Below are 18,893 nucleotides of genomic sequence, written 5' to 3'. Positions count from 1 at the left end.
TACTTCTTCTCTTTTCTATTTGTGTGCTTAGAACCACCATCTTTTGTGAAGAAACCTGAACCACTGGATGTTTTATCTGGGGCAAACATAACCTTTACTAGTATCATAAAAGGTTCCTCTCCACTGGAAGTTAAATGGTTCAGAGGCAGTGTTGAACTAGTACCAGGACACAGATGCAATATCACCTTGCAAGATTCAGTTGCAGAACTGGAGCTCTTTGATGTAAATCCTCTTGAGAGTGGAGATTACACTTGCCAGGTCTCTAATGAGGCAGGAAAAATTTCTTGTACTACACATCTTTTTGTCAAAGGTTTGTCCAGACTACTGCTTCTTATACTTATAAAGATGATCTTTTGGCTTTATTTAATTTGTTTTCTTCTCATCGTTCATTATAGAACCAGCCAAATTTGTGAAGAAGGTGAATGATTTAAGTGTAGAGAAAGGGAAAACTTTAATCTTGGAATGCACATATACGGGTACTCCACCGATTTCAGTGACATGGAAGAAAAATGGAGTTAACATAATGCACTCTGAAAAGTGTAGCATCACCACTACAGAAACATCTGCCATACTGGAAATCCCTAGCAGTAAACTAGAAGATCAGGGGCAATATTCTTGTCATATCGAAAATGATTCTGGGAAGGATAATTGTCATGGTGCAATCACAATCCTAGGTGCGTCAAGACACCGTCACTCCATCGAGTGTTATTTGAACTCCTAATGCTCATTGTGCAATATCTTTTTATGCTAATGGTGTTTCTTTGTCCTTCAGAACCCCCTTACTTCATTACACCCTTGGAGCCAGTGCAGGTGACTGTTGGGGATTCTGCATCCTTACAGTGCCAGGTTGCTGGAACACCAGAAATGATTGTATCGTGGTACAAAGGCGATACAAAGCTGAGAGGAACTGCTACTATGAAAATGCACTTTAAGAACCAAATTGCTACTCTGGTTTTCAGCCAGGTAGACAGTAGTGACAGTGGGGAGTACATCTGCAAAGTAGAAAACACTGTTGGGGAGGCTGCTTCTTCATCTTTGCTCACGGTTCAAGGTGAATATTTCAATTATAAAATAAGAATATGACCTATTTTTCCTAAGCATGCTTTGCTGTTTTGAAAAACAAAGATTACCTCTTCCTTGTAAAACACTTTACTCTTTCTTGATGTATAAGATACCCTTGGCACTGTCTTCTACTAACAAAGGCCTGCCAGTAAAGCTAATTGAAAAGTGTCACCACAGCTCTTCTGTAGTGTTACAAGCTTCCATCTTCTTTCCCTACTGAGGATATTTCTTTGATTGTTTTCACCATTAGAAGTCCTGAAGATTAAATAGGCTCACTGGATGTAACTGAGGGCGGAATGGTTATATATTTTCCTGCAATCGTACGCACAGGGCTCTTTTCACATCAGGTTCCAAATAAATGATATGCTGAATAACATTTTGCATGTCTTCTGAAAGACCTCACTGTACAATACCTCTTTTCTTACAGAGCGTAAACTTCCTCCTTCTTTTACACGAAAATTAAGAGATGTTCATGAAACTGTTGGCTTACCAGTTATGTTTGATTGTGGCATTGCTGGTTCAGAACCCATCGAAGTATCTTGGTTTAAAGACGGTGCACGTGTAAAAGAGGACTACAATGTTCACACATCCTTCGTAGATAATGTAGCAACTCTCCAGATTTTGAAGACAGATAGGAGCCTTATTGGGCAATATACCTGCACAGCTACCAATGCTATTGGGACTGCTTCTTCTAGTGGCAGGCTTATCCTTACAGGTTGGTAGGCTGTGAAATATTTAGTGGAAGTATCTTAAAATTAAGTTTTGCTTTATATATGAATTTAGTATTGTACAAAAGATGCTTATTTCACAGAGATTTAAAGTAAATCAAGATTTTAAAGTGATGCTTTTTTATTTCTTTCACTCTTCAGAAGGGAAGACTCCTCCATTCTTTGACATCCCACTTACACCTGTGGATGGTATTATTGGAGAAAGTGCTGACTTTGAGTGTCATGTTTCTGGAACACAACCTATTAGAGTCACTTGGGCAAAAGATGACCAAGAGATTAGAACAGGAAGAAATTATCAGATCAGTTATGTAGACAATACAGCCCATTTGACCATCTTGAGAGTTGACAGGGGAGATTCTGGAGTATATACATGCTATGCTAGCAATGAAGTTGGAAAGGACTCTTGCACAGCTCAACTGACTGTTAAAGGTACTGAATAGATAATACATTATGTGTACATTTTTCTTCCTTCAATTAAAAAGGACGTTAGCCTTATTACTGCTAGATAACTTAGAGAAAACTTTTTAGATGTAGCCTAAAGTACCTATGTGGAGATACTTATGGGTGTTTTAAGGGAATTAGGAAGGGTCACTAACAACAGTGGGAAGAGAAATGAAATATTTTATTTGGCCTACTTTCTTTATAGCCTCTGGCCTACTTCTTTTTTGTAGGCTTTGGCCTATTTCTTTCTTAACAACTTGACAAAACTCTTGGCTTAAATCAGTATAAGAGAATTTTTTTTCAAGTAGGAAAATCAACTATGACAGTGACTGTAAAAGCAAGACACCTGTTGTTTATCTTAGCATAATTTCCCTTTAAAATTATATCCTGTTTAAATGTGAGCAAATAATTTCACAATGGTCAAATTTTTCTTGAAACATTTTCCTTAGAACTTTTCATCTCAAGTTAGATTCATGGAATTTATTCTTTTTTTTTTACAGAACGAAAAACTCCTCCTACTTTTACTAAGAAACTGTCTGAAGCCATAGAAGAAACAGAAGGGAATGAACTTAAACTTGAGGGTCGTGTTTCTGGCTCTCAGCCTTTGACTGTTGCTTGGTATAAAAACAATCAGGAAGTCCATTCAAGTGCTCACTGTGAAATATCTTTCAAAAACAATATCTTACTTTTGCATATAAAGGTCGTAGAGCAATCAGATGCTGGTTTATATACCTGTAAAGTGTCCAATGAAGCAGGAAGCGTGTTGAGTACATCTTCTGTTGTTATCAGAGGTTGGTTGAAATCTTATTTTTCTTTACTTCTTGCTTTTCTTTATTTTATTGAGCTGCAAATATATAGGTTCTCTCTTATGGGCTGGTTATACTTACCTTAACAGCAGTAATTTGTCCTGAGATGGATGTGATAAAACTTAGTTAAAACACAAAATCAAGAAATTCTTTTATTTTATGATTTAAAAACCCATTATTTTTCAGGAATAAGCTTCTTTTTCACTATTTGCTATTGCTGATTTAATGTGAATATTGAAATCTTTGTAATGGTTTTATTGAATTTTTATTCATTCTTTTTTCATGGAATAACAGGGGGTTTGTGTAATTACATCTACGTGTAGGCAGGGCTGACAGTGAGTTGCAGCAGCATGACACTTCATCATAATAGTCTTGCAGGAGATTTGCATGGCTTTTTTCTTTAAAGATTCTTCTATAGTTTTGCAACCTAATTTGCGCTTTAATTCTTATACTGTTTTTTACATGTAAAGAATCTTACTGAGTGGATAAAGATATTTCTCACATGTTTGTATGGGAAACATGCTCTCATGATCTCTTGATATTTATTCCATTTTCTATTATTTTCTATTCCATTATGATTGACATTCTCAGACTTCTAGTTATCCTTCTCCATTCCTTGCCATTGTGTCCTTGAGAATCACATGTATTTATCTTTCTCTTATATTCTTGATCATACTTTCCCAAGTATTCACTCAAGCATTTTCATATTCCAGAACCTAAAAAGCCTCCAGTTTTTGACCAGCCTCTTCAGTCAGCAGCAGGAGAGGAAGGTGATACGATCCAGCTTAGCTGTCATGTCCAAGGATCACAACCAATCCGGATTCAGTGGCTGAAAGCAGGGAGAGAAATAAGAGCTTCAGACAGATGCAACTTCAGCTTTGTTAATGGAGTAGCTCTTCTAGAACTTGCTGCAGTTACCAAATCCGATTCAGGAGAATATGTATGCAAAGCTTCGAATGCAGCTGGCACTGATACTTGCAAATCTAAAGTGACAGTTAAAGGTATAGTAACATGGAGAAAATCAAGGCATAAAATGGAAATATCCACAAAAATTCTATCCCACTTTGTTTTCTGTGGAACAAGAAAGTTAATATTCTCAATAATCTTATAACAAACTATTTTTATTATTTAGTTATTTGTAAAACTGTACAATCTGGTAGAATAGTATATTTAACAATAATTTATATCAATTAGTGACATAAATAGTGGGAGGTCAGTGTCAGATCAGCAATATATTCTTACAAAGAAGAATTTAGTTTCTAAATCTAAACACCAAATTTAAGAAAAAATGAAAGCTAAATGAGTGAAATTACTTGGAGATGCATATTTTATGGAAAGGATCTGAACAGTGGTGTTTATTAAAGGAAAGTACAGAAGGAATTCAATTGAGCATATGGCCTTGGAGGCTAGTTGTTTCAAGACTGTTACAACTCTGACATTTTAATCTTTTAGCTGAAGATAAATACTGTCCTGCCTAGTAGATCTTGCCTTACCATTGCATAAAAGATACAGAAGTTCAGTAGTATGTACAAACAGTATCTTTTTCACTACACAGGTAGCCACAAGGCTAAGAATTACATAAATGAAAAAAAAAGAATCTAACAGATCACCAATAAAAATATCCAAGTGTAATATTACAGTGTAATATCCAAAAATAGACTGAAAAGAGAATATCTCACTAAAAACTAATCCATTTTAGAGAACGAGGCTTCTTATTTGCATATCCACCTATAAATTTGCAACCATGTAGAGTAAAATTACCTGACTGAAGTTAATGAACAGCTCAATATATGATCCACAGTGTTTAATCTCATCTGTAAAATACAATTGAAAGTAAAATACAAGTTGATTAAAACAATATTCAAGTATTTTACATTGTTATCACTCGCATTGTATTTTGTTCCATCTCAGGAATTAATTTCTTTTCTTACAATTCCTTCAGAAGCATCATCACACGTGAACATAAACTATTACATGAAACCATCTGTTGTAACTATTTGACTCTGTTTTTTTAGAAAAACCAGCAGCTGCACCAGCAGCTAAGAAAGCAGAAGTGGAAGGCAAACTTTATTTTGTGTCAGAGCCTCAGAGTATCAAAGTCATGGAAAGTAAGAACCCTTTTCAAAACAGTACCTTGTCTTCTATTTTCCTACACCTTTTGTTTGAGATTATGTCCCTCTGTCATAAAGAGGTGGAAAGACTTAGCTTCCTCATTTACATCTTTCTGCAGAGACCGTTGCAACATTTATGGCAAAAGTTGGAGGAGATCCAATTCCAAATGTTAAATGGATGAAGGGAAAATGGAGGCAACTCAACCAGGGAGGCCGCATTATAATCCAGCAGAGAGGAGATGAAGCCAAACTAGAAATAAAGGACACAATAAAAACTGATTCTGGCATGTACAAATGTGTAGCTTTTAACCAACATGGTGAAATTGAGAGGAGTGTAAACCTACAAGTAGAAGAAAGAAAGAAAGAAGTTGTTGAAGGGGATCTCAGGGCAAAACTAAAAAGGTATATTGGAAGTTTTTATAGATTAATTTGCTATCAACACAGAAGAAACTTTTTTTCTTGTACATCTCCGAACAAGACATAATTTTAAAATATTAATTAAATATTAATAACTGTACTAAAAATAGAAGCACCTGACTAGACTAAACCGAAGGATTCCACTGCACAAGGCAGTTCTAAGGTGATGAAATTTCTCATCAAACAGCTTTCTAGGAATGAAATACTGTATATTTAACTTATGTTATTGATTTGCATAGCACTCCAACAAAAAAGAAAGAAGAGGAAGAGCAACCTATTGATATCTTGGAACTTCTCAAAAATGTAGATCCCAAAGAATATGAGAAATACGCTCGCATGTATGGAATTACAGATTTCCGTGGCCTCCTGCAAGCTTTTGAGTTACTAAAGCAAACTCAAGCAGAAGAAAGCCATAGATTGGTAAGATACAGTGTGACTGCAGCATTGGCTTTCTTAGGGGTAACATGGTTACTTGAACAGACTTGGTGTCCATACTCTGAAGTTAGGAAGCGTGGAGGAATTTCTGGTTCCTCTTCAGTTCTTTTACTGACAGTTCTCAATTTCTTGCATGTTCAAATCCAAGAAGAATAAATGGGCCTTCTGGTTAAGTATGCTCTGTCTTCACAACTTCATCGCAATTGTTAAGATGGGAAGATATGCTAGTTACAGTACAGTTAGAGAAAATTTCATGTAGGAATTAATTCTATGTTGGATAAACATGACAGCTTGACATTTAGTATCTTTTAATCTTTGAGTATATTCTGCATTTTATAGGAAATTGAGCTCACAGAAAAAGCTCAAAGGGAAGATCAGGAGTTTGATGAACTTGTAGCTTTTATTCAGCAACGACTCTCACAAACAGAGGTAATATGTTTTTGGACTAATTTGTGAAATATTCAAACCCGTAGCAGGGAACTTGAAACTAATTTAAACTAATATTTTTCAGCCTATTACTCTGGTCAGAGACATTGAAAATCAGACGGTTTTAGCAGATGAGGATGCGATCTTTGAATGTGAGATTAAAATTAACTATCCAGAAATTAAACTTACATGGTACAAGGGAACTCAGAAACTTGACTCCAATGACAAATATGAAATTAGAATTGAAGGTGATCGCCACATACTGAGAATTAGGAACTGTCAGCCTGAGGATCAGGGAAATTTCAGAATAGTGTGCGGACCACACATTGCCAGTGCCAGGCTAACTGTGATTGGTAAGTGTACTTTTGAAGTATGTATTTGAATTAATTTACATTTTATTTATTCCACTTTCTGATCTCTGCTTAAAATGTATGTTTTAACATGCTAATAGAACCTGCAGTTGAACGGCATCTTCATGACACTACTTTCAAGGAAGGAAAAACATGCACACTGACTTGCCAGTTCTCTATCCCAAATGCCAAGTCTCAGTGGTATAGAAATGGGAGACCTATTAAGATAGGAGGGAGATATTCAACGCAAGTCTCTGACAAAGTACACAAACTCATCATCAAGGATGTTAGAACAGAAGACGAAGGACAGTATACCTGCAAGCTTGACAGTCTAGAAACAACAGCAGATCTGGCCATTGAAGGTTTGTAAATATATAGAATCTCTTTATTACAACAGCAATAGACAATTTCTGGAGGTTCCATTAGCAGAACAAATGAAAATAAAAATAACTTCTAAAAGACATGTTCCCAAACTTAGAAATGGACTAAATAACAAATTTTACTGTCCTTTCTCTTTAGACAGTATGCAAAATACTTGGGTACATTAGTTTTTTTGACTAAACCATCATTAATATTGTTCCCTGGCCTGCAAACAATCTGAGTCATACTAGCTTCTGTTTTCTTTGATACTCTTATATTTTCCTTGGACTTTCTCTCTTTCTTAATTATTCTTTATCTTTAATTTCCTTGGTGGCCACTCTTATATAATGTATCTGCATAGCAATCTTGTTATAGTTGTATTCTTATGTCTTCTAATCTTCATTCTTATATATAAGACTTCATAGAAGATGGAATGCCTTTTTCTTACTCTACTTGCTCAAGATCTATTGTTATTACCTCATTATAATTTAGCTGTTATGATAAAAAAAATGAGAAGGAATTAGCAAAGGTAAATGGCATGGTGAGGAATAACAGTTGATGTATTTTTTGTTTCTAAAACCAGCGGAACCAATTCAGTTCACGAAGAGCATACAGAACATTGTTGTGAGTGAACACCAGTCTGCAACCTTTGAGTGCGAGGTGTCCTTTGATGATGCAGTTGTGACATGGTATAAAGGCCCCACTGAACTGAGAGAGAGTCCCAAGTACAGCTTCAGAAGTGAAGGTCGTTGTCATTATATGACTATTCACAATGTTAATGCAGAAGATGAAGGTAAATATGCATGGAAAATCTGTGCTAGTGCCATTGTTTTATCTGATTTTGTTGTCTGGTTTTGAATGACAGAAGCATATAAATACCAACATTCTTGGCTGCTGCAGGTGTATATTCTGTAATTGCTCGTCTTGAACCAAGAGGAGAAGCAAGAAGCACTGCAGAGCTCTATCTGGTAACCAAAGGTTAGCAACTTTTCTAAACAAATTTGTGATCATACCCATGTGCAGATTTGTTTGTTTGAAACATGATTCTGGAAAAATCAATAGTCCTAAAAGAAATCTAATATTCTTTTGCAGAAATCAAACTGGAGCTGAAGCCACCAGGTAAAGTTCATGAGCAAGACTGGCACAAGATCATGTCTATACTCTGTCATAGATTTAGTGCATTGATCTGCTTTATTTTTTCTTTTCAAATCTTTTTTTCCTGGTTATAGTAAGTAAAACCTATTCCCTGAAAAAAATATTCCTCATCCACAGACATGTGGAACTATTTATTCTCATAACTAGGTGCAATGAATACTGTGATAACTCCATTATCAGTGACATTAATAGGGAAAATACAGGATGCCACATTCTCTAAAACACCGAAGTTTATTTTTGTTTGAATTCCTAAGGAACAGAACAATGAAGAGGTACCAATTAATAGATGTGATGTCCTCTGCACAACTGAAAAAAAACAACCAAGAAGGCAAAATCAGTAGCAATCATCTTATGAAATATAATGATTTTCTTCTTTGCATGTTCCTAAGAACCTACTCCAAATGTTGCAAGCATTATTTAGAAATAAAATGTGACATTATCCAGTCTGTCCAGAAGAGGTTAATATGACTAGTTATCTGTTGGTTGACTAGCTTATTCTTGAGGAGCAAGCTACAATCCTTGTATGTTACACAAAAAAAATTAAAGCACTGTGAGCTAATATTCTTGGGGAGAGCATACTGAATATTTTTATTAGTAGTATTTATTAAGTCAATAAAATATTTTGATTTTCTAGATGTTCCTGATGCTAAGGTTGCAGTTCCACCTCAAAAACCAGCTGAAGGTAGGGCAATAAACCGTACTTGTTCTATATCTGCACTGAAGCAGAAGGCCAGTGGGAACCTCAGAGAAAAATCTTAGACAGCTCAGTGATAAGATTCTAGATAATTGTTCTTGTGCAAATACAATATGGGCAAGACTTGGCTTGGATAGGCTTCTTTGCTGTGTGGAAGGTGAAAACACTACACAAGTAGTGGTAGGAATGAAGCCTTTTTTCTTAAAAAGAGTTAGTCCTTCCATCATGTTTTCCTATCAGTCTGTTGTTCATTTGATTGTCCTTTTACTTCCATCTTCCTCTCTGATAATTTTTTATTTTCATCTCTTCTTTTTGCCACAGAAATATCTTCTAAACAAGCTGTCTAAATTACTGCCCTCTAAAAAAAAAAATCTTTTAGAGCCATACAATGGATTGCACATATATTGCAAATGGTCTCTCCTTGGGCTCTGGTATTGGATTACAGACTACAAACATTATTTATACTTCTGTTATATTCACTAGCTTACTACAAATCTTAGAAGCTCAATCTTCTTGGGTTTATTTCCTGGATAATTTTGTAAAAGTTTGCAGGGGCAGCAGGAGGGGAAAGATTTCATATTTAGATGAATTGCTATCAGCAATGATAGGAGAGTGATGGCAGCAAAGAAAATAAAACCGAGAAGGTTCAGGGTTCAAATATGGGTAGAACAGGAATTTCCACTCAAAATAAATTTATTCAGCTACTGTAGACTGTGAGAATGAGCACTGTGTTTGCTCTTACTCTGTAGCTGCAATAAAATCATATAATCCATTTTTCCAAACCAGGATTTTTTTTCATAATCAACTTTTTTTCATATCATACTGAAATTATGTTCTAAATATTTCATTTTTCCTACAAGCTGCCCCTATTCCTATTCTTCTGCCTCTTGTTCCACCTCCAGAGAAGAAAAAGCCAGGTCAGAATACTTACAGTATTTGAACAGTGTGTACATGTTTCATGACTGTTGGGCTTTGGTTTTTTGTTTGGTTTTTGAGGGGATTGTTTAATTTATTTTTAATTAAATTTTTTAATAAATATTTTATTCTTAAACAGAAAAAAAGGTTCCACTAAAGAAAGTCCCACAAAAGGTGGTTAAAAAAGTTCCTGAAGAAGTCACACCACCTAAAGGTAACTTTTTTCCTTTTTTTTCTTTTTAACTGTTTTAAAAATAGTAGAATTACCTGGTGGAAACAAAGTGTTTTGTTTTGCAGTACCTTGAATCAAACAAAATTGTTTGATTTTTGTCTTTATGTTAAAAACACATATTTAAAATACAAGCTGATTAAGACTGCTTAAAAAAATAGTCCCTTAAACTGTCTGTGAAGGTGAAATAATTTCATTAAGTGTGAACATCCATGCCTTGCAAATTCCAGGCTATGATATGAATAATCAATTTATTTTTTTTAAGTTCCTGAGGTGCTGCCAGAGAAGCCCAAAGAGGTCAAAATAACATCTATGGCAAGGAGAGAAGAGATACATGAAGAAAAGAAGGAAATATATGAAATGCCTAAAGAAACTTATGAAGAATGGGAAGAAGATTATGGTGAAGACCATGATTATTATGTCAAGGAAGAAGGCTACGACGAAGGGGAAGAGGAATGGGAAGAAACTTATGAGAAAAGAGAAGTGACTTATGAAGAAAAAAGAGTCATTCATGAAGAAGGTATTTTAATTATCATACTATTTTGTTTTTTCTCTTTTCTCATATTTAATCTTGTGGCATCAATATTTTGAACCAAGCAACATTTTTAATTTTTTTTTTTGTTACAATAACTGGAAGCACAACATGCTGACAAATTTTAACTGACACTTGATGATAAGCCAAGGACCCTGGTACGGCAAGATGTTTATGCAGATAAAAATGGATATGTTATAATACTTTATAATGTGATTGCCAATGGACTTTGCAGGTCTTAAAAACCTAATATGAGACAATAGTTTATAATTATATGTGTCATTTTTAGTTGTTTGGATGTTTCTTCTATCATTTTGATGTGTTCTAGATAAATTTAATTTATGTTAAAAATTTCCCAAAAATGCTTTCTGTTAGTGGCTATATTTCAAAATTTCTTGCATGGCGTAACTGTCTTAGGTATTAGCAACATGTATTCCTCTGGGAACAGAATTTGGATCGAATGAGAAACCATCAAACTTGGAAATAAGCAAAACATTTTACTGCAAAAATTGGATCTCCAAAACTCTGTGTGTTTTTCAAATTCATAAAATTATAATGTCATAACTAATACCTTCCTGTCTATAGAGCCTTTAGGCAACACATTTTTTATCATTAAGTGATTTTATTGGTTTTTTTAAGTGGTTGAAGTTCCTAAGAAACCTGTGCCTGAGCGAAAACCACCAGCAATTACAGCTGAAAAGAAGGAAAAGAAGGAAGTAACAGTTCAAAAAGGTATGAGTTTGCTGCAAAACTAACAAGAACATGCAGATTAACATCTCTTATGCATCTCCTTCAAGGTGAATTATGCTGGTTATTCACATTTCCTTGGGAGGGAGAAAATTCTCTTTGTGTTGGACAGTAACATGAGCAAGGGTCGTGGCAGTCCTTCCTCTTCTCCCGCCTTATAAAGCTAAGCTCTCTGCTCAATGGTGGTTGAAGCAAACTAAGAACTGATGGCAAAACCAAACTGAGCTTCAGTTATCCTTCCTTCTCGCTGTTTATTAGCCTTGGGTGTGGGTGTAACTATTGAGCCTGGAAATGCTGCACATCTGAGAATTGTCCTCCATTTAGATCACTCCATGTCTCTCAGGGGAGGATGGGCACTGAACAGTGCGCATGGTACACAAACTTTATAGCATCCTAAACATGAAAAGAACCAATTCTACCTGGTTTGTGTCAGGAAAATAATTTGCAAGATTATTTAAAAAATAAATCTACCTGAATTACTTGCAGTTGTCAAGAAGCCTGTCGATGAAAAAGTGGAGATGACCACTCAGAGGGTTACAGAAGAAAAAGTCAAACGAGCTGAGGGTAAATACTGTTTAATTATCTTAATGTCATCTTTACATTAAAGTAGTGGCTATTGTTACTTAGCTGATCTGCATACCCTTTATCTTTACTTAACAAGGGTCTGATCAATTTTTCAGTCTTTGAAAAATCTAATAAGAGCTTCTGCTTAATTCTTTAGAATAAGATTAAAAGCTTTTTAGGGGAAAATACTAAATGCAAATGCTAACTACCAATCCTTTAACAAAGGAAGTGAGTGTAAAATTGCACTGGGTGAAATAGTGTGTCTCTAAGCTGAAAAGGGGAAATTCCCATCTTGCTGAGATTTCCATCTTGACCCATCTACCAGGATATCTTGGTTAATTGTTTGGTTATGAAATAAAGATTTACCCTTATTCTCTCAGCAGCTACTTCCTTTTTTATAGCATTTCCCATTCTGCAGCAAGATTCTATCAGCTGCAATTCAATATATGTCAGGAAATGACCTGTGTGCTAAATGTCCTGAGTTACCCAGCCCCTTTGGACAGTAACAATAAAATGAAAAATCACATTCCTTTTACTACTTTGTGTAGTTCCAAGATGCCTGACTTAGCTACTGAGTAAGCTTCTTTTTGTCTTTTTAATTGTATTTTCAATATTACTGCTAGATAGCTGTAGAATTATTTTAATCTCTTTGATAAATATTTGACTGAATAACAAAATTCTAATGTCAACAGTTACCAAGAAAGTTGTACCACCAAAACCTACACCAGTGGTCATTGAGGAAAAAGTTATGAAAAAGGAAGGTACAGATCAGCATCTCTCCATTACAATTTACATTTTTTCCAGCATCCTGTGTGTTTCTGTGCATCTTGTCAATACGTGGGCCTGTGTGCATGTATGTGGATCTATTGTACTAGTCACACGGTAACTACTCTCAGTGTTTAAATAGTATGTGTACCATGCTTTAGTCTTTCATAAAGTCTGCTTTTAACATGTCTGTGGCTAGATTTTTGCTTCATGTTTAAGCAGCCTACAGAATATTGCAGTATGATTTAGCTTTTTCTTCATCTGTTCTGCCTGCTGGCCCATCCTTACATAATAAGCATAATTGTGTCCAAGTTACCAAAAATATCTTTGAAGAACTACCTTTGGAATTCTTTTGATGTACTATTTCCAAAAGCCTGTGCATGCATTTGTTTTCAAATGTTTGGGTTAAAGGTGTCTGTGTCTGTAGTCTTTAACAAATACTAAATATTATATTTGTGTGCTTGTTTTGTGTTCAGTATTTTAGAATATGAATACTGACTGTCTAAATATGTCTAGTACTTTAATGTGCAATACAGATAAAGATTTGATAAAAACTCACATGCTGACTACCACTAATCTGGATCTAGAATAGAAAATACTAAAACAAAATCCTATCTTTAAAGTACCGACAGTAGAAACATGGACTGTTTCAGAAGAAAAGATGTCAGTTTCTGTCCAGAGAGAAGAAGAGTATTCATATGTTACAGGTATGTACAAAACCAAAAATCTGTGAGCCCAAATCAAAAACAATCAATCCTACTAGACTTTCTTTTGATCTATTTTTATGTATGGCAAATTACATATTTAGACACATCGTATATTTGTCTTTCAGTATGCCTTGCTTCTTTTTGTTCATTGTGTGATGTAGCCTTAGTTTTCTTTAACCTAATAGATGGCAACATTTCAACTATTTTATCTTAATATTGTTTAAATGCTTTTCTTTGAAGAGCCCCCAGAGCGTGAGAAAACAGTTGAAGAAAGATTCTATGAAGCTGTTTACCCAATTGAAGGTAGATTGATTAAGGATGTGAGGCTAAACAATATTTGAGTTTATTTGTTTGTTTGTTTGTTTGTTTGTTTGAATTTGAATCAAATTCATTGTGAGATTTGCTGTTGATTTTCGGTATTAAGTTTTTTTACGTACTAGCATACATGTTTCAGTGACCATTGTGTACTGGACACACATAGTATCTTCTTCAAGTTTTTCAGATTTACTGTGGATATTGATATTACTTATCTCAAAATTTAATATCTTTAAAATTCCTATTATAGCACAAAGGGAAGTTGAGGAGGAGGAAGAAGTCATTTCTACAGAACTGGAAATCCCTCACGTTGAAGGTGAATAAAGTCTTTGCATCATTGTGCGCCCCATTTTTCTGAACTTTAACTTTATCTGTCTCTAATACTGTTTACCAGAGGATAGTATAAAATAACTGAGAACTTTTCATTTCTCTATGGCTCTACTCTCCAAAGTTCAAGCCCTACTCCATTTCTGAATCTTCTTATTCTTCAACACTGCTTTAAATAATTCTTGTAATAACTTTTTTGAGACGAGTATATTGTATATGTTTGATAAAACAGCATAATTTTTGATATAGATTGTTTGCTTATACACCATGTTGAAAGCAGCCTACTGTGATTTACCAAGTATTTGAACTATCTCCTAAATGATCACCACCTATCTCTTTAAAGTGCCTGAGGTACCAAAGAGGCGTGTTCCAGAAGAAAGAAAGCCCATTCCTGTCCCTAAAACAGAAGCTCCAGCGGCTAAAGGTATTTCTACTGCCCTAGTAAAAAAAGAAAAAAGCAAAACCCAAACAAATTGTCTTTCATTGTATTATATTTCGTGTTTTCTTGAATATCTTATGAATTTACTCTCTTTGTGTCTTTGCTTTTGTATTACCTCCATATGCATTATTTGATTTGGCATTGTCTCCATTGCCCATTTTCGCTTTTTCAGTTGTGGTATAACAACTTACAACTGGAATTTGTCTCAGCTTGAGCCCTTCTCTTTCCTAACAGTCTTGTGCTTATTGTTTGTATTTAGGTTGTGTGGCTTTTGGAGGCAAGGGTAGGGTGTTTTTACTTCAATAGAGTCCCATAAAATGGGATAGTGCAGTGACTTTGACACTGGAGTCTTATACTGTATCATAGTGTCTTTCTTGTATAGTCTGTATATGTCCAAAAGGCTGTACATTGTGTTGGTTGCAGTGCTCAGCTCCTTGTCCAGGCACTGTGTTCATTCTATAAAGCAATCTTGGATTACTGAAATCTGTATAAGTGTTCTGAGAGCTAAAGATCTCTTACTTTGACAATGTTTCCAAAGTGCCTGAAGTCCCTAAGAAACCTGTTCCAGAAAAGAAAGTTGCTGTTGCTAAAAAGGAGGTGGCTCCCCCAGCAAAAGGTACAGTATCTTTTGAATGTGAGCTTTAACCATTCACGTGCTATTGTCCTGTTTTCCAAACTGTTATTCATTTCTCAACATAACCATCTGATATGTGCAGTCTTTGTGTGTTTTCTTGGATGTGTGTTCTCATCTAAGACATTCAAAAGCCTTAGAAAGATTACTTAAAAGAATTTTAATACCTTTAGAGTTTCTAAAGTGCTAAAAAACCTGTGCCTGAAGAAAAAGTACATTTGTGTTCCCAAAGGAGAACATCTGCATGCCAAAGACATACTTACTGATGGAGTGTACATTACCTGTTGAATTTTATTTTCCCATTAGTCTGTATGTAATCATGTTTCTTTTTATGCATAATCCTCTTTTATGTATAATTCTCTTTTTATGTATAATTCTCTGTGCACGTATGAGAGTTTTTAAGGCCAAGTAACATATTTGAGCAGCTCTTTCTTCAGTTAAGAATTCAGTCTTAAATAATTTTACAGTCTTTGAGCAACTGGTTTGATTTTATTTTTTTTCAAACATATGTTGCTCTTGTCTTATATCTTTCTATGTTAAGTGTATGAATGTGTCATATGGTATGTCTTGATATTCTTATAAATGGATTAATGAAATCTATAATGCTCCAATAAATCTTTGAAATACAGAATTCAATTATCTTATATTTTATCCTTTTTAAGTGCCAGAGGTGCCTAGGAAAGCTCCCCCAGAGAAAAAAATTGATGTTCCAAAAAGAGAGGAAGCTCCAACACCTAAAGGTACACTTAAATAAATAACATTCTTTTCTTATTATCTTAAACATCCTGTTTATGTGCAATTTTAGTTTCTATTGTTCAGTGAATCTGGTTTTATTTGTACTTCAGTTATGTTAGATATGTATCTTTTGTGTCAGTTTTGTTGATAAATGTGCTATTGATGCAGTTTTAAAGCACCAGTTAGTTTTAGCTAATAATATTATAATTAATACCTTTGAAGTGCAAGAAGTACCTAAGAAACCAGCTCCAGAAGAAAAAATTCCATATGTTGCTAAAGTAGAAGCTCCCCCTGCAAAAGGTACAATACAGTTCACCACAATATCATTTACTGTAGTCTTTAGACTACAGTATTTTTAGAACATACAGTATTCTTTAGAACATTTAATTTGTTTTGTAAACAAAATATGTCTATGTGTAGTCTTTTTGAACAACGCATTTCTCTTACATGATGCATTTGCCAGTTTTTACTCCAGAGATTCTAAAGCAAATACTTTTTTTAAGTGCCTGCAGTTCCTAAGAAACCTATCCCTAAAGAGAAAGTATCTCCTGCTGTTCCTAAAAAAATTGAGGCTCCTCCACCTAAAGGTATGCTTTCCAGCAGAATACAAGAATATACTGTTTCTCAGCTTATGTTTATATGTTCTGTATTGTAATCAGTTGTTGATTTGTGCTTCCCCTGTGAATTCTGCTGTTCTGATTCAGTGACAGGGAATCATTACATTATGTTGTATATGTTGTGCAATACCTATAAAAATGTTCTTTCTGAATATTGAATCTCTGTTATATGTTATGTGCTCAGTACCCTTAAGCAATTCTTTGGAAACAAATTTAGCATTTTGCAACATTGCTCTCACAATGGAACTGGAAAAGTATACATTTATTATTATTATCTTTCAAAGTGCCTGAACTGCAGAAGAAAGCCACTTTTGAAGAAAGAGTACTTATTACAGAAGAAAGAATATCTGTTGCCATTCCAGAGGAAATCCCACTCCCTGAAGGTACACTACAAACAGACAAGTGAGAAACTTAAGCTTGGTCTGCAAGTCTGTTTTTCTAACACCAAGATCAAAATACACAAAAATTTTGTGTTGGTTGTCTTGTATGAGTTTTGTGTTGAACATTTTACAGATCTGCAGGCAGCTAAGAGCCTTCTGAGTGTCATTTACCATTTCAGTCTTGAATGCCAGGATCCCACCACGTTGACAGGAGTGGAAACTCTACCATGGACTATAGTGATCTTCAGATCAGGATCTCATAAAATTGTAGTAGCAAATATGGATATATGGTTTAGTTTAGACTCCTCCATCCATTTGTCATACTCTATACAAAGCTCTCTGCGGCCCTGCAGATAATATTGTTTCCCTCTGCAGTATTAGCTTCCCCCCAGCTTTCAGTTCACATTCTCATACTCAAGGGAGACAGATCAGTTGTTTTAAGGTAGTATAATTCTGCATAAAATCTGCTTCAAGGTAACAAATCAGCATTTTGTCTGTTTTTATATCCCATTAATAACTATCCAGTGAAGACAATTTATATTTTCCATTAAAAAGCATAAATGAGGTTTTAGAAGCAAATATGAAAATCCTCTATCTAAAACATGAACTTGCAAAAATATTCCTATGGATATGTGCAGTGTTAATTTCTGTTTGTCTCCTGCAAATTAACTTTTTGCCCAGAACAAGTTGATGTTTTCCCTGACACAGTCACATTTGTTGATGTGCACATTCCAGGCATTTCTTTCGATTCCTGCCTTATTCTTCTCATCTTGTTACTTTCCTTCTCACTTTCATATACTTGGATCATGGAGCAACCTCCAATTTTTTGACTCTTATTTCCTCCACCTCAGCTGTTGTGATGGGGAAGTTTGGGGAGCTGAGGCATTCTGATGAACTGACAGTTGACCAGTGTATGGTATTAGAGAGATACAACAACACACATGGACAAAACATGTAATTTAGAGCAAATGGTACATATGTATCTGCACAGCACTTTCTGTACTTTATGCATATCTGTCATTGTCATATAGAGTTTGTAAGAATTGCTCTTCATCTTCTCCATCCATCAATCCCTCCCTCTCTCCATCTATCCATCCAACAAAAATACTAAAACTAATAATTTTCCTTAAAGAACCAACAGTAGAAGAATGGTCTGAAGAAGAAACAGAGGAAGTATCTATCTCCATTCACAGAGAAGAGGTTTCTGAAGGTATGATAACAATTCAGGAATACTAGGCAAAAGCAAAAAAGTAATTTTTACTTTGTACCAAAAGCTAGTGTGGATTAATATCTACTTTAAGGAAGAATTTACTACTATATAAATACATTTCATAACTTAAAAATTTTAATACTAAGAATGTTTACAATTTCTATTACCTGCTTTTGAAAAATGTAGTAGCTAATCCTGTTGTGATATAGGGAAAATAACGAGGTATCTCTTGGATATTAAGATCTATCAGCCCTTCTTTACAAAAATCATCTGTTGGAAGTTCCTCTTCCACCAGGTTGCTTGAATGAAATAAAGGTCCTTTAGGATATCATGGTGCCTGTGATTACTCAGGCAATTTCAGCATAAAATGACTGTATTGTTTCCACCTGTAAGTTTATTGGTGGTAACATAATACTGTGGAGGACAATAAATAACACTGATTGACTCAATTTCTGTTCAAAGGGACACCATAGAAAGATTTTTCCAGGGTCAGCTTTTGTCAAGGAATTTTCTTGGTACTTGGGAGAGAAGCTTTTTCAAAATGGACAAATTCCAACATTAGTGAACTAGTGAACAGAGGAATGGACTGAGTATTTTCATATTCCATGCAAATTCAAGATGAGAGCTCAGTCTCTCAGTTTCATTTAAGTTGCTTGGAATGTTTCCACTGACCTCAGAGAGAGCAGGATGGCTTGAGTGTAGATTTGGTAATACCAGAGGTGTCTGTTAGTAATGCACACTGCTTATCCATGTCTTACAAGTATTTTGTTGCTTACCAGGGCAACCATAAAGACA

At 34.9% G+C, this 18,893-nt stretch overlaps 1 protein-coding gene across 3 annotated transcripts in view; it reads left to right on the top strand.

Moving 5' to 3' along the window:
- The window catches only part of TTN (titin), a 241,215-nt gene that overhangs the window by 78,945 nt on the left and 143,377 nt on the right, over positions 1-18,893 (top strand). For all 3 annotated transcript variants that reach the window (XM_051787289.1, XM_051787288.1, XM_051787287.1), the window contains 32 exons: positions 32-310; positions 396-674; positions 773-1,051; positions 1,490-1,777; positions 1,932-2,219; positions 2,732-3,022; positions 3,751-4,038; positions 5,053-5,145; positions 5,268-5,550; positions 5,805-5,985; positions 6,340-6,429; positions 6,512-6,779; positions 6,878-7,138; positions 7,720-7,929; positions 8,037-8,114; positions 8,229-8,255; positions 8,926-8,973; positions 9,846-9,902; positions 10,040-10,114; positions 10,395-10,649; positions 11,301-11,393; positions 11,895-11,972; positions 12,665-12,733; positions 13,361-13,444; positions 13,685-13,747; positions 14,010-14,075; positions 14,430-14,510; positions 15,064-15,141; positions 15,819-15,896; positions 16,395-16,478; positions 16,793-16,891; positions 18,021-18,098. In XM_051787289.1, coding sequence (XP_051643249.1) covers positions 32-310; positions 396-674; positions 773-1,051; positions 1,490-1,777; positions 1,932-2,219; positions 2,732-3,022; positions 3,751-4,038; positions 5,053-5,145; positions 5,268-5,550; positions 5,805-5,985; positions 6,340-6,429; positions 6,512-6,779; positions 6,878-7,138; positions 7,720-7,929; positions 8,037-8,114; positions 8,229-8,255; positions 8,926-8,973; positions 9,846-9,902; positions 10,040-10,114; positions 10,395-10,649; positions 11,301-11,393; positions 11,895-11,972; positions 12,665-12,733; positions 13,361-13,444; positions 13,685-13,747; positions 14,010-14,075; positions 14,430-14,510; positions 15,064-15,141; positions 15,819-15,896; positions 16,395-16,478; positions 16,793-16,891; positions 18,021-18,098 — 4,869 coding nt within the window. The remainder of the gene's footprint in view (positions 1-31; positions 311-395; positions 675-772; positions 1,052-1,489; positions 1,778-1,931; positions 2,220-2,731; positions 3,023-3,750; positions 4,039-5,052; positions 5,146-5,267; positions 5,551-5,804; positions 5,986-6,339; positions 6,430-6,511; positions 6,780-6,877; positions 7,139-7,719; positions 7,930-8,036; positions 8,115-8,228; positions 8,256-8,925; positions 8,974-9,845; positions 9,903-10,039; positions 10,115-10,394; positions 10,650-11,300; positions 11,394-11,894; positions 11,973-12,664; positions 12,734-13,360; positions 13,445-13,684; positions 13,748-14,009; positions 14,076-14,429; positions 14,511-15,063; positions 15,142-15,818; positions 15,897-16,394; positions 16,479-16,792; positions 16,892-18,020; positions 18,099-18,893) is intronic.

Source organism: Manacus candei, unplaced genomic scaffold (assembly GCF_025592945.1).
Source record: "Manacus candei isolate 608988 ecotype Guabito, Panama unplaced genomic scaffold, ASM2559294v1 h1tg000023l, whole genome shotgun sequence".
NCBI lineage: Eukaryota > Metazoa > Chordata > Aves > Passeriformes > Pipridae > Manacus > Manacus candei.
Note: the sequence above shows the minus strand (reverse complement) of the source record. Positions and strands in the feature narration are given on the sequence as shown.